A 15,192-nucleotide genomic window follows, 5' to 3' on the forward strand; every position below is an offset into this window, starting at 1 on the left:
TCTACACTAACACCCCAATTCGATCTAAGGTACGCAACTTCAGCTACGTGAATAACGTAGCTGAAGTCGACATACCTTAGTTCGAATTTACCGCGGTTCAGACGCGGTCCACACACGGCAGGCAGGCTCCCCCGTCGACTCCGCGGTACTCCTCTCGCTGACGTGGAGTACCGCAGTCGACGGCGAGCACTTCCTGGTTCGAATTATCGCGTCCACACCAGACGCGATAAATCGAACCCGGAAGTTCGATTGCCAGCCGTCGAACTACCGCGGTAGTGTAGACAAGCCCTAAGTTATGACAGCCTTCCTAGGATGCCTTTCAGGCCAGAGCTGCCTGAAGTCTTCACAGTGCTACGTGCTGGGCCCTACCCCTGGCAGAACCCCTGTGTTGTGAGGGAGTCCTTGGAAGGCAACCTTACAACTGTCCAGAGGCGTAGCGAGCGCCCTCCGTACCCTCCGACCGGAGGGGGCCCCGCAAGGAAGGGGGCCCCTAAAAGTGGCAAAATAAATACCGCATTCCAGTTTCTGCATTGTAAGGGGCCCCGCCCGGACATATGTTTGGAGGCGGCCACCGTTCGGAGGGGGCCACGTTCTTTGTTGCTACGGCACTGCAACTGTCTTTTGCTGTTCGGGAATGGGTGGAAACCTCCCCTGTCTGGACCCTGTGCTTTTAGAGCCTGTTTAAGCCAATGTAAAGCAATGTAGCAGGGATTGGGCTCTCACCCTTTATTTGTGAATGGCATGTTGCAAATAATTCTTAAGGGCCGGAGATTCAGTACTTCCTTACACTATTGCTCACACCCATCTATATTTTCTGCCCCTGCTGCTATCAGCTTCATAACAAAAGTGTTTTGGATGCATCTCTAGTCTCCTATTGCCCATCTCATTATTCCATCATTTCAGTGCACGCTTCAGACACTTAAGGTTAATTATAGACACACAGCACTATATGAGTGTGTGAGAGAGACATGATAACAGCCTGCAACTATGTGGAGGATATAAACACGAAGGAGACAGAATTTATTTAGTATGATACATGGGGCTATAACTAGGACAAATGGGATAAAACTAAGAAAGGGGAAAGTTAGGATGAATATCAGGTGAAACTGCTTGACAGTGTAGTTATTAAACTGTGGGATAATGTTCCACAGGAAAGGGAGGAAGCTCTGTCACTAGATACTTCCAAAATTAGATTGGACAAAACATGATAAAATGTATCATAGGGAACAATTCTGCATTGGCAGGAATGATCTAATTCTCTTTTTCAGTTCTAGCTTCTATGACTAGAGTGTGTCTGCATATATCCCACATATGTGATGATGATAGTCATATGATAAATTTGTCATGTATCTTTAATATTCTTGCCTGCACTCTGCCCACAATTCAACCTCTGCAGGGATAACTTCTTCCAAAACCATACATAGCTTCAAACAGCTGCTATGGAACAAAATAAAATCTCGCAGAGATTTTTCTTTGCAAATGTACAATTTCTCATAAAAATTACATTGGCCTGAGGCTCCAGAAAGGCAATATTCAGCTCTGATCCAGTGACATGTTTGATATCCCATGATCCCTTGGGGTTAGATGTATGTGCTTTATAGCACTGGAGTGGGATGAAGGTTCCAAACCCTAGTAGATTATGAGATATTGGACTTTAAAATCATGACACTATTACGTATGTAACAGGTAGTAAATATATTTTTAGGTTTCTATAATATATTAGTTATAATTTTTCTCCCCCACAGAAGTCTGCACAGTGGATTTCATTGTAACTAAGACAACTGATTTTACAGGGGGAAGGATGCAACAATTGTACTAACAACATTTTAAAAACTTCCAAAAACACTTCTATAACAGACCTTCTGTGAAATATGTGGCATATATATAGGACACATGATGGTTTAATGTGATGAGAAGGATTCATTCGCACGTATGTAGATATATCTATAACATCTGTAGATAATCTAAAGAATAAATGGATAGTATATAAACATACTTAGAAAGGGAGGCCTGAGCCAGCAAACTCTTTTATTGGATGCAGTGTTTACAACTGTAAATAGTTCAACTGAAATCTTTAGGGCAATAAACACTATACCTGGTAGAAAGTGCTTCTAGTATCAGGGCCTTATTTTCCTACTGATCTCCTTCCTTCACCTAAAATACTAAAGTGAATAGGAGATGCTAGGTATCTGGGCTATCACAAGATCAAAATATTGTTTTTTAGAATGCAAGAGCTAATAGTCCATTCTGATTGCAATTCTAAGTCAAAGCAGTTTCCTGTTAGTTTGAATATCACATCAAATTTTGCTTGCAAAGGAAAAGCAGACTTGCTCCAAGTAGCGCCTGAGGTGCTGTGAGTCTAGAAATGAAGTGGTTGCCTTAGCGCACATATGGCACAGCTATGCTGATGAAAAGATGTGTGCTTCTCCATTAACATTTGTTAAACACTTCAATCTTAATATTCCTGGAGGACAAACTCTTTTTAGATATGTGAAAATCATCGCTATTGCAGCTCCCTGTACTATCTAATAATCCCTTCTGCTTGCTTTTCCTTTGCCGCTAATGTACTGCTTGGGCTGTGGCTGATTCTTAAGAAATGCATCCTGCAGGTAAAGAGACTAGTCAGTTCAATTTCTGGAATTCCTTCCCCCACCTCCCCCCCCCCGGATGATGATGGGTTTTGTTGTTGTTTGTTTGTTTGCTGCTGTAACATCACTTTTTGGCAGACAGCAGGATGATTTTGACCAAATAAATGAATGAATCTGGGTATTTTTTAAATGGCTATGAGGAAACAGGTGCCATGTGCCCTGTTCCTTTGACCTTGCCACGTACAGTAAGGAGAAAAAGACATTATTTAGCTTTCAAGGGCATCTAGGTTCTAGTTTCAAGCCTTATTGTGTTTTAATTAGAAAATTACAACTTGAGCAAGTAGGAGTGAAAGAAGATATACGTTTATAAAGGAAATACAAAGGAAAGGTCAGGTATAGGACCAACTGTCCCTGGTAAGTCTTGCACACAAGTGCTGGCTTTATTTGTCTCAGTTTTGAGACACACTCTTTCTTTCTCCAGCCAAATGAACATAGTATGTGACAGGGAAGGTCTGAGATTGGAGGAATTCAAAGTGGCTATCAGTAACTGGCTTCTATGTAAATACTGTAACACCTCTGAATGGAGGGACAGCTGAGATAACACTATAGGCTAATCTTTACTGCTGGTGAAAAAGGCCAATCTCCCCCGTTATTCGGTTTCTGCAGAAAAGATGGACTTTAGGAAGAAGGAAAAAGAGGGCAAGAACAACTTGCGTGTGGGAACCTGCCACTGAATCAGAAATATAATAAAAATGGAAAATGAAGTATTAAAAACCATTACTAATTTGAAACCATACCCTCCCACACACACTCTATATCCCATGTATACACACATATATATGGATACATATATAAAAAGATATATAGAAATCTCTCTAAATATCTATAATTATGTAAATATTTCTATAAATCTGTCTCTACTCTGTCTAATCTGTTTATAAATATATACTTGATTTGTGTACCTTGCCATACCAATATTTGATTTGATTTATTTTTTACACCAAATACCAATAAACTTAATGAATGTGAAGTTTGTCTGTCTCTGATTCCCAAGGCAGAAGTATGTGAAACACAGCCCTCCACTGCAATGACCTCTTTCTGTCATTGTAATTTACAGCCTTGAACCATCCTTTCATATATATCTAGGTGAGTTTTTATGCATTTTAAAAAAAATTGTAACGGTGTCTCACCAGAAACAGCGTGGGTCTTCTCAAGGGAGTTAAAGTAGATCAGCAGCCAACTGTGGCTAAAATGCTTGTTGCAATATCTGTGAAGTTGTGTTCATAAATGGGCACAATCCCAAAATGAGCTGGGGAGCGGGCTGGGACAGGTAGGTCACCCAGAGCTAAACTTCTGATTAACTATTTATGCTATTACACAATACTTGTTGAATTTATCCTCTCTGTAGAAGAGATTTAAGGTGCAAGAGCTTCTGCCACCTCCTTTGAATGCAATATAGAAATGAATAGTATGTCTCCTCAGTGATTTCCACTCATCACACCAATTTCTCAGTGCAACGAGAGCACAGAAAAACTGTAGCTTTGATTACACTCAAAGACCTTTCCTCTCACATCTTTTAAGATGTATGTGAGTGTTTGACAGAAGTCTTTTGCAGCATCTAATATGTTTCATGCACAAGATTTGTAGCTGAGTGACTGATCTGGCTAACTGAACTGCTGCTGCTGCTGCTTCCTTCCCCCACCTCTCTCCATTCCCTTGGGCTCAATTTTTCCTTCCCCAGAGTGTATAGCATAGACAGACATTAACATGTCTGGGTAGTTTACGAGCTGAGCTCCCGAAGGACACTGTACTCTGCAGTATAATAAAGTTCCTTTAGGAAACACGTTGACAATCTGTGCCTTCACATACCAGGCCAAACCCACTCAAGGGATGCCTCTCCAGTCTTTCTATTTTTAACTGAAAAAAAAAATAATCCTTTAAGATATATGGATCTTCTAGGTTCCACTGCTGGAACAAATTATCAATGTGGATGTTTCAACAGAGCAGGAAAACAACTGCCACATTACATTAATACCATGGCTGTTTTTGTTCAAGCTGTTCCCATCTCTCCCCCTGCCCCCCTCCCATACATATCACTATGCATTACTGATTCAGTGTGCACTAAAAGTACAAAAATGGGGAGTTTATATATGTTATTGTAAGCCAACAGATCCTGCTTTGCACTGCCTATTGCCTGCCAAAAGCAAAGGAGGGCACAATTTTTTCTGCGTGTATTCACCAAAGTTTAGAGAATTCAAGTGTGCATCGCTTCTTGCTGAAGCAATACAGGAAGCATATGCTGCCTTCTGTCTTACTACAGGAGCAAAATCTGAGATTGTAGCTACCAATGACAGCTTCACTCATCAGCCTGCTCACCTGCTGTCATTAAATATGGGCTTCTTGATTATCCTTCTCAATAAAAAAAAAGCAAAGAAGCCAACCACCACCAAACAAATGTATTTTGAGATTAATGATCCAACTATTATCCTCTTGAAATCTCACTCCTGGTTTGTCCCAGTTGCTTACTTCCCACACTGCAGTGACACATGCCAGACACTATGGCAGCTAGAGCTTAATTCATTGATCTTTTTACAGCTTCCAGATTATTTAAAACAGCAAGATGGGCACCCTCCTTTCATTCATCTTTTTAAAAATATTGGCCTCCAGAACAAGTATGCATGATTTTTCACATGGGTTCCCTATTTGGCCATCCCATTTGCTGTTAGAATGCTACCCCCTTGCTTGCCTTACATGGCCTGTGAGGCCCCGACTGCTCTAGCCTGCTCTGACTTTTGCCTTCCCTTACTCCATTAATGGCTTCATTGCTACTCAATGGCGTGAAGCCGACCAAATAAGGAAAAGGTGGCTGGCTTGTCCCTCAGGAGCGTCTGACTGCCACTGCCGCGCAGGAAGTATAAATTGGTGTATCTCCCTCTGAGTCAGTACCCAGCTTTTTCTCAGGAACCCCACGCAGTAGGTGCTGATCTGGTGAGTAGTACAGCTGACCAGCCTATCAGTCACGTTCCCAGCACAGCAGCTGCTCTGCTGAAGGCATCGTTGGGGAAATTAGAAGATCAGACTGACAAAGAGGAGACAATTTCTGGATTTCTAGATACAACTGTTGAGGAGGCTGCTTTGCATCTGTAACACCAGGGCTAATTTTATTTCTTTTTTGGGTAAGGGCTGGGAGGGGGGACTGAAGCCTATAAACTTTGCATTCATTCATTCATCCATCGTTTCATTCATTGCTTTTAAAATAATATTGATTGCCACAGGTTGGCTGTCTGGGGAATTATAGACACTACAAACAAGCTGTGTCTGAAATTCCCCCACTCTCCGCCCCCAGGAGAACTCTCAAAAGTTTGCTAGTCCTTCAAAGAAAGATCTTGGAAGACATTTCTTTAAAATAATTCTAATAATGCTCTGCTAGAAGTTAACGTGCATTTGAAGAACCGAGGAAAAATATTAACTGATTATATGTATCTAAAATCTCCAGAGGGGTGGAGAAGTGTGTTTGCACTATGTGGCAACGTCCCGTGTCATGTCTATGGTTAGTGCAGGCAATCGCTACGCTGCATCAGTAAAGATAAGGAACAGGCAACAGCTGGACGCCAGGGTCTGCCACGAGTTTATCCCGTGTGTGTGTGTGAGAGAGAGAAATCTAGAGGGTGATTGATAGATATTAGACAATCACTGCGCAGTTGGGAGGGAGGGAGCAGGTCCCTTGTTGTTCAGGCAGGACCTGGGCGGGCAGAGAAAGCTGCCCCCGCCGGGCTGAGCCGGGTGTGTGCTGGGGGGAGCGCTGGGCTGGGCAGGTTGGAGGGCTCTGCAGCCTGCTGCCTCCCCCAGCGGCTGCACGGGCTCTGGACACGCGGCTGGGCTGTCTTGCAGATCCCTGCCTCCCGCCCAAGATGTGTGACGACGAGGAGACCACCGCGCTCGTGTGCGACAACGGCTCCGGGCTGGTGAAGGCCGGCTTCGCCGGAGACGATGCCCCCAGAGCCGTCTTCCCTTCCATCGTCGGCCGCCCCAGGCACCAGGTAACGGGCCCCGCCGTCTCCTCCTTCAGCGCCCCTGGCCCTCCGACTCGCCCCCCGCCGCTGAGCCCCAGCTCTAGCCCCCACCTGCCTCTTATCCCCGCCGCTCTCTGCCGAGCCCCGGCTCCCTTCTCTCCGATGTTCTTCATCCCAGTGGGATTCTCCCTACCTACCTCACTGGACTCCTTTCCCACACTCCACTCATATCTCTACAATCCCCCATCATGAACTTTCTCCTCTCCCCACATTCTTCACTTCCCCCACTATCTCCCTCTCATATCCTTTTCTCTTTCATCTCCCTCCTCTCCCCTGTGGTCCTTCACTTCATTCTTCACCCCACTTAACTGCTCTTTCTCTCATCTTTCCTAGTTCCTCCCTCCTCCCATGGAACAGATCTCCTCCAGCTGGTGTAAATCCATAGCTCCATTAATTGAATTTACATCACCCCCAGACCTTTTCATAGACCTTTGCCTCCCCACCTAGCTCATCTAACCCTTCACACCACTGCCACTCCCTTTCAATTCTTCACTTTTCCTTTTCTTTGATCCATTTCCTCTGTTCCTCTGGAACGCTCTACTGTTTGCCCCAGACCCTTTCCCCTTCCTCTTATCTCCCCATAATGCTTCTTTCTGTCTCCCATTCTCTTACCTCTCCATATTGTGAGCATTAAACCAGCAAATAGAAAACTTTTAGTAAACTGTTACCCCTGCCCCCACCCAAGAGCTACAATTTCCATGCCAAAAAATATGTAAAAGCTCAACAATGGTGTTTGATATTATGGACTCGATGAAAAGATTAATACAATTCATCTTTTTGTTTACTACACGAGATAAGCCCCTCCTTCTCTCTTTTATTTGGCATGATTTCCAGAATGCAACAGTTGTAACTGCTTACTAGTTTGTGAATGATTATGGCTATTCTAATGGATGCATTTCACTGTCATGGAGATAGCTATAAAAACTTTCTCTCATCCATCTATCCATAGCTTCATTTTTCATGATATTGTATGGTTTGCTTTCCACCATAGCCTTAGGTATGTGGGAATGAGCTAGTTGAGTTTTCCTGTTTTGTGTTTGTCACTTTAATTGATTAAATGAAGTAGGATTTTTTAAAAAGAGTCAGTTATGTGTTGACTTAATTAATATTCAAAGTAAATTAATGTTGCTTTCCATATTTAACCACATTTTGGCATAGTTCATGTATTTCTCCCTGCTTTATCCCAAATAATATACTTAGCTCTTTGGCATGATAAAATCTGTGGTTAATAATGGTGTTTCCCCCCTAGAAAATATTTCTTTATACTTTCCTCCATTAGGGTGTTATGGTTGGCATGGGTCAGAAAGATTCCTATGTAGGTGATGAGGCTCAGAGCAAGAGAGGTATCCTGACGCTGAAATATCCTATTGAACATGGCATCATCACCAACTGGGATGATATGGAAAAGATCTGGCACCACACTTTCTACAATGAACTGCGTGTGGCCCCTGAGGAACACCCTACCTTGCTCACGGAGGCCCCCCTGAACCCTAAAGCTAACCGTGAAAAGATGACCCAGATAATGTTTGAGACTTTCAATGTGCCAGCCATGTATGTGGCAATCCAGGCTGTCTTGTCCCTATATGCCTCTGGTCGTACCACAGGTAAAAAGATAAGTGATTGCTATAGAAATTTTTCCTTTCAACCCCTCAACTCCAAAGGAAAACAGAAAATTGTGAGCAGTCTCTAAGGCATCCAGATTCACAGAAAAATAGATGTATTTCAAATATGGCACTGGTAAAAAATTAAAACAGTCTACTGAAAGTGCAGAAGGATTTTCCAGTGGTTAGGGTACTAGCCTAGGACTTGGAAATCTTGGTTCAATACCTTGTTCTGCCACAGACATCTTATGTGACCTTGGGCACATCACTTAGCTTCTCTGTGCCTTATTTGAGCCTCTACCTCATAGGGGTGTTCTGAGGCTGAATATATTAAAGATTGTGAAGTGATTTGAGATCTTCTGATGAAAAGTGCCATAAGAAATTGGTATTATTAATTTATCTGTATTGCTTTAAAAATGAACCTCAGTTGCCTAATGTCTATGTCTATACTAGAGACCTTACAGTGGCACAGATGTACCAATGCAGCTATACTGCTGTAAGATCTCTCAGGTAGCTGCTCTATGCCGATGGGAGAGAGCTCTCCTGTTGACATAATTAAACCACTCCCAATGAGTGGCGGTAGTTCTCCTGCTGACATAGCACTGTGCACGCTATCACTTATGCTGGCAAAACTTATGTTGCTCGGGATATGTTTTTTCACACCGCTGAGTGACATAAGTTTTGCCGACATAAGTGGTAGTGAAGACATGTCCTGCTTCTCCTCTCACTTACAGTGATTTAAACCAGAAGTGACTACTATGAACTCACTGAAGTTACACTGGTATAACTGGTTTGAGTGGAGACTCAGGCCAAATGCTTGGACTTCAGTTGAAAACAATGATCACTGAGATAGTGCTAGTAAAGTTACTGAAAGGATCTTACTCGGAGTAAATGGAGAGTGACTGTTTGTTTTCAAGTGAATGATCACTCTGAATCTTCAGTAATAGCCATGCTAGCAAAGGCAGAATGAGCCAGATCCATTGTAACCGTTGAATACAATATAGAGCTATGCTGATTTACATTACATTATATATATACCTTCTTTTCTTACTGACTTGTGTATTGAAAGGTCATGTGATTTCTGAAAAGTTAGACGCTTCCAAGTGTATCTGATCTCAGTCATTTCTCTCTTCCAGGCATTGTTCTTGACTCTGGCGATGGTGTCACCCACAACGTACCTATCTATGAAGGTTATGCTCTGCCTCATGCCATCATGCGTCTGGATCTGGCAGGCAGGGATCTGACTGATTACCTCATGAAGATCCTCACTGAGCGTGGCTACTCCTTTGTGACAACAGGTAAGTACATCTCATCCTCATCTCCTTGCTAACATCTTCTCATCTCTCTCAAGCCACTGGGGATCTTCTGCCTCTGGCAATCCCCCTCTTCAGACCTTGACTTGCTTTCTGTGTTTCTGTAGCTGAACGTGAGATTGTCCGTGACATTAAGGAGAAGTTGTGCTATGTTGCTCTGGACTTTGAGAATGAAATGGCCACTGCTGCCTCCTCTTCTTCTCTGGAGAAGAGCTATGAATTGCCTGATGGTCAGGTGATCACAATTGGTAACGAACGTTTCCGCTGCCCAGAGACTCTCTTCCAGCCATCCTTCATTGGTAAGTGCCCCCAAGGACTCCTCCTTTGGCCGTGAGACCAAGTGAACTGTAAGGCTTGGAGAGTCCCCATTCTCTATCTACCTATTCAGCTAAATTTGGCATAAAAACAAGCAAAAAAAATGGATTAGATTCTCCAGTACTGCTAAGCTATGCTTGGCACAAGACTATTGAGAAGGTGGCTTGCTGGCTGAGCACTTGGTTAGTTTCTTGGTGCAGATTAGAGTAGCTTTCAAATTGCAACTGCACTAGCTGTGCCTGTCAGTGCCTCCCTGTGGCCATTCCAGCAACTGTGACAAAGCAGCACATGGGGACACTTCAGTCACGCTTCCTCTTTCCCAGATAAGTGCCTGCACTGGGGTGCATGAGGGGGATGGTGTAGGAGCCTCTATTGTGGCTCTGTGCTACCAGAAGATCCTATTACAAAGGGGGAGGCTTCCACTGACTCAATCTGCCTTGTTTAGGCTACTTTTATTCTGGAAGAGTGACAGCCAAGCCTTTGCCAAACTGATCTTTACCAAACCTCCTCCCCTCCCTGCAAAATTCCACTACTGTAATTACATTAGGGGAGATTCTTAGCTATTGTAAATCAGGATAGCTCAATTGAAGTCAATGGAGTTCTGCTGATTTGCACTAGTTGAGGATCTGGCCCACAAGTAAATTGTTCCTATTGTGCTGATGTGGCATAATTATAGGACTCTGTCCTTGCAGAAATGTTATTGCTCAGATATAAATGTCTTAGAATTAGTAGAATGTCACTGTCATTGGAGATTTTCCATCAGGGTGAATTTTTCAGAGACAGTATTTGAAAGGTTTATGTCTTATACTTACTCAAAGACAACAGCTGCTTCCACTGAGAAGTGAAGTTTCAAAAAGAGAGGTTTGCGTCTATGTATATGCCTCATAATTAAATACTGTCATGGCTTAGATTGTAAATTCTGCTATAGAGCCAAACAAATTTGATGGCTACAACAAGTGTTTATAGCATAAACCCTGTGTATTAAATGCAGTTGTTCATCAGCTGGCATCTCGTTGCAGATCTAGTTTCATTGCTTTCAGGAAGCACCTGTTAAATTAATACATCGGAATGTAACCTATGAACATTTGCTTCTGATGTCTTTCCTCTTTACATGTATTGCTATACCCCTTGTCCGTGCCTGGATCATCTCTAGTCTTGATAACTGAACCTTTCTGGCCTGGCCTCTCCATTTTCTCTCTTCTCCAGTCTATCCAAAATACTACTGCTAATCTCTTCTTCTTCTGCTCTGCTCCTGTCTTTTATCTGATCAAATTAAAGCTCTTTGTCTCACTTTCAAGGCCCTACATAATCTCCATCTCTTCTGTCATTTCCTCCTATCCCTCCTCTCTACATATATTTCTATTGATCCTCTATTACTGCTCTTTGCTGTGCACTTCTTTTATTCTGCTCCACACACACTGAGAAGCTTCCCCCCCACTGTCTCCAGCAAGTGACCTCTCCTTTTTAAAACGTACTTGTTTTAGGATTCTCCTTTGTGTTAGTCTCCTATAGTAATTATTATTAACCAGTACTCTTATAATAAATAATCTCTCCACACCCTCCCTTTATCAAAATCATTGTCACATGTTTTGTTTTGTCTCTATTATATTGTAACACCATCCCTGTCCTGAATGAATCTTTTGCTATGTTTTATGACACGTACTTTTATGGCACTATAATAATGCTTATTAATAATAGCTATAAATGCTCACAGATCTTTTACACAAAAATTGTCCCTCCTGTATAACTTGCTGATCTATCATCTTGCCTTTCAAGGTATGGAGTCTGCTGGTATTCATGAAACTACCTACAATAGCATCATGAAGTGTGATATTGACATCCGTAAGGATCTGTATGCCAACAATGTCCTTTCAGGTGGTACAACCATGTACCCTGGTATCGCTGACCGCATGCAGAAAGAAATCACTGCATTGGCGCCTAGCACTATGAAGATCAAGGTGAGGGGTTTGGTGTCATAAGAAACAGAAATTGGGATAAAGAATGATCGCATTGGACTAAATAATTAGTTTGGATGGTGGGAACAATTCAATAGTGAGACCAAGAGCTGCAGGATTAATTGGGAATAACTTGACTGAAGTCAGTGGAATTATACTGATAAGAGGCAAGTGTTAGGAGAGGAGAATCAGGCTGTAAATTGCTATTGAGAATATTGCATATATTGTAAACTGGCTGCTGGAGATGTTACCAGTGATAAGATAGGAAAGTTCTTTCATAATTTTATGTCGTCTGTAGCAATTTGGTATATCAAATCACTACAAAGCCCATGTAAAGTAGCTGTTGGAAACTCAAACTGTTGAACTGATGAGGATTTTGTTGCTTATCCTTCCCTAGATCATTGCCCCACCTGAGCGCAAGTACTCTGTCTGGATTGGTGGCTCCATCCTGGCATCTCTGTCCACCTTCCAGCAGATGTGGATCAGCAAACAGGAGTACGATGAGGCTGGTCCATCCATTGTCCATCGCAAGTGCTTCTAAGTGCCTTTTCCTCAATTTACCTCCCACTCAGGATGATGACATTATGCTTCTTGGAGTCTTCCAGCAATCCTTCCTGAACTCTCTTCAGTCATTGTACAGTTTGTTTACACACCCGTGCAATTTATTTGTGCTTCTTCTAATATTTATTGCTTTATAAATAAACAAGATCTGGGACTTGCAACCTACAAATGATTTTGTCTTTTCCCCCCCCCCTTTTTGCTCTAAAAATTAAGCTGTATACAAACTGGGGTTTGGAAACTAACACAACACATCAATGTCTTGGGTGGGTGGGTGTCCTTTTTTAAATGATGTGATTATGGGCACTCTATCAGCCATGATATATTATTAATTCAGACTTTTTTCTTTTGGAATCTGAAACAAAAGAAGCATCTTATAACACAGCTTATAAAGAAGTAGTTTGGGGGTAAAACCAGTAAGTGGGACAAGTGGAAGCAAATAACTCACAGTCCATTCTTTGGGTTTAAATGTTGTTTTTCAATTGCTAATTGGATTAGTTATAATCCAAGTATTTTAATACCAAAGTCCTGCATACCAAACACAGTTGGAAAAGGATAATTATGTTCATATGATCAGTGTTATTTAAAACTAATTAACGTAAATCCTTAATGCCAAAAAAGCCCCTCCCCCACCCACCAGAAGCGTCTTCTGAAGGTTATACATGTTTGTGATTAAACATTAATCCAAACTGGCAATTTGACCCCCTCCCCCATCTCGTCAAACCCATCAAAAATTCTGAAACAAGGACACAAAAGCTTTATTGTGCAAGAGCCAAACAAAAATTTGAAGTCAAAAGTAGTATAACATACAACTATTATACAATGCTTAATTTGTAATGAAAGAGGTGCCAGAGCGCAAGCAACTAGGTGCCTGGACTCAAGCAATTTTTTTACTTTCATAACTGACGTGGCAAGCGCAGAGGTGCCAGGGTATGAACTGCCAAGCCTAGAGGTGCCAGGGCTCAACCCTGGCAAGCCTGGCACAAATGAAGCACTGCTGTTATACTAATGATTATTTTTACATCACCCAGCGTGCCCTAGACACTTTTAATTCTTATTTTCCATCTGACCCAGATACTGAGATGAGACACGGCCTGGCGTTCGTAGGCTTTTTTCTGTTCCTCACACTTTCTTTTCATAACTATGCTGCTGGTTGGTTCTTTTAAAAATTAATAAATGAAATGTGTAGTACAAAATGATTTGGGAAACTTTCCCTTCAATATTATCATTAATCAATAGCCTGTTATAGAATACATACAGGTGGGACTCACCTAGGCTTGATTTAAGCAAGCACTTAAGCACATGCCTAACTTTAGGCGAGTGCTTAAAGTTAGGCATATGCTTAAGCGCTGTCCTGTATCAGGTCCCTGTAGAATGATTAGGTTTTAAAGGTGTTAAAGATCATGTTTAAAATAGGTTTCATACTAACTTTATATTCTTCAACTGCTATACAATATAAGAATACTGAATAATTAAAAATAGGTGACATGCACATAGCAAGAGAGGCTTTTCCCCTGTTTCTCCCATTTACTATTCTGAAGTTTAACTAAAACTTTGGATACTTGGATGTAATTTGTGGATAAGCAGAAAAAAAGCACTTTCTGTTATACAGAGATGTATTTGCCCCTGTGAATATATGAAGATGTTTTTAGTAAACTTTATTTGTACTGTTTATAATTTATTGTACCTTGGAACAGGGTGTAAAAAGGTGGTGTTGTAATTGTCTGTCTGTCATTGTTATAGACTTAGAATGTTTTGTTAAGAACGAAGTATGACAAGGACTTTCTCAGCTCTGATCATGAGAGTTTTTGGGGAGAAGGTTAATACTGGCTTCTAGAAATACCAGAGCATGACACTGTGCATAGCATTATCAATCTTTTTTTTTTTTTTTTTTTTTTTAAATAAGCCTTTCCAGTACAGTAGAGATTTGTTAATCAGCACATCCCATAATTTACACCCAAAACCAACAGACACCCTCCTCCTTCTCAACCAGGGTTTAAAAGCATTGCACCATTCTGAGGCTCACATGTTGAAGAGTTTGGTATGCAGGTAGAGTTTGGTAGTTTATAAAATACAGTACATAATATTTACAAGTGTACTATGAAGTATCAATATGAATAATTGAAACCAAATGACAATGACGCTTGCCAATTAAATTACAAATTGTAATGCAGAATCCTTGCTTTTTGATTGTTTGCTCTCTTACTTGCTAATTTGCAAAATTCAGTCAGCCCACATTGCTTCAAACTAAGGGAAGCTCAAAATGTTAGACAAATATGCAGAGAGAATCAAAGTTAAGAGACAATAGAGCTGTGACTGGCACTGACATTTGGGTCAGGTGTGGCAGGCATAAAGCTGACAGCATGTTCAAGAGTGTGAATAGCAGTTCATAACAATGGGCCTTTGAGCATGCGAGAGACTGAAGCATGTCACTAGTTGCTTGATGGCATTAACAGGATTCCTCTGTAGAGACATTATTGGATTAATCATTTATGGCTAATGGTACATTGTTATGGGCAGCAAAAAACATGCAAAAATATGGTGAATGGAAAACATATAGGCATCAAGGGAAGGAGATTGTGCTCTTGTCTCCTCTTTCTGCCACTAGAGCAAGTGTTTCCAAATTAGGGTGACCAGACATCCCGTTTTTAACGGAACAGTCCCCTATTTAAGCCCTCCTGCAGGTGTCCCAACTTTTTTTTAAAAACGGGCAAATTGTCCTGTATTTTCTGCCTGCTCCCCATTGGTATTGGCAGGTTCTGCTGCTGGCTGGATCCCTGCTCTCCAGC

General features: G+C 41.8%; 1 protein-coding gene across 2 annotated transcripts; it reads left to right on the forward strand.

Annotated features, from left to right (window-relative positions):
• Positions 1 to 5,477: 5,477 nt before the first annotated feature.
• ACTC1 (actin alpha cardiac muscle 1) lies at positions 5,478 to 12,575 on the forward strand. 2 transcript variants are annotated; one of them, XM_024200996.2, is made up of 7 exons: positions 5,478 to 5,576; positions 6,480 to 6,628; positions 7,941 to 8,265; positions 9,399 to 9,560; positions 9,683 to 9,874; positions 11,667 to 11,848; positions 12,243 to 12,575. In XM_024200996.2, exons 2-7 carry the CDS (start codon positions 6,500 to 6,502, stop codon positions 12,384 to 12,386), a joined length of 1,134 nt encoding a protein of 377 aa, XP_024056764.1. In that variant the 5' UTR covers positions 5,478 to 5,576; positions 6,480 to 6,499; the 3' UTR covers positions 12,387 to 12,575. The 2 variants fall into 2 exon arrangements, with proteins under 2 accessions (XP_024056764.1, XP_024056765.1); XM_024200997.3 differs by having other exon boundaries at positions 5,542 to 5,764.
• The last annotated feature ends 2,617 nt before the right edge of the window (positions 12,576 to 15,192 follow it).

The sequence above is a fragment of the Terrapene carolina genome, unplaced genomic scaffold (assembly GCF_002925995.2).
Source record: "Terrapene carolina triunguis isolate 2854851 unplaced genomic scaffold, T_m_triunguis-2.0 Scaffold96, whole genome shotgun sequence".
NCBI lineage: Eukaryota > Metazoa > Chordata > Testudines > Emydidae > Terrapene > Terrapene triunguis.

Excerpts from the sequence above, each read along its gene's own strand:
- ACTC1 (XM_024200996.2), top strand. The coding sequence starts at position 6,500 with ATGTGTGACGACGAGGAGACCACCGCGCTCGTGTGCGACAACGGCTCC. Across the intron at positions 8,266-9,398 it reads TGCCTCTGGTCGTACCACAG|GCATTGTTCTTGACTCTGGC; the intron begins GTAAAAAGATAA and ends TCTCTCTTCCAG. Across the intron at positions 9,561-9,682 it reads CTACTCCTTTGTGACAACAG|CTGAACGTGAGATTGTCCGT; the intron begins GTAAGTACATCT and ends GTGTTTCTGTAG.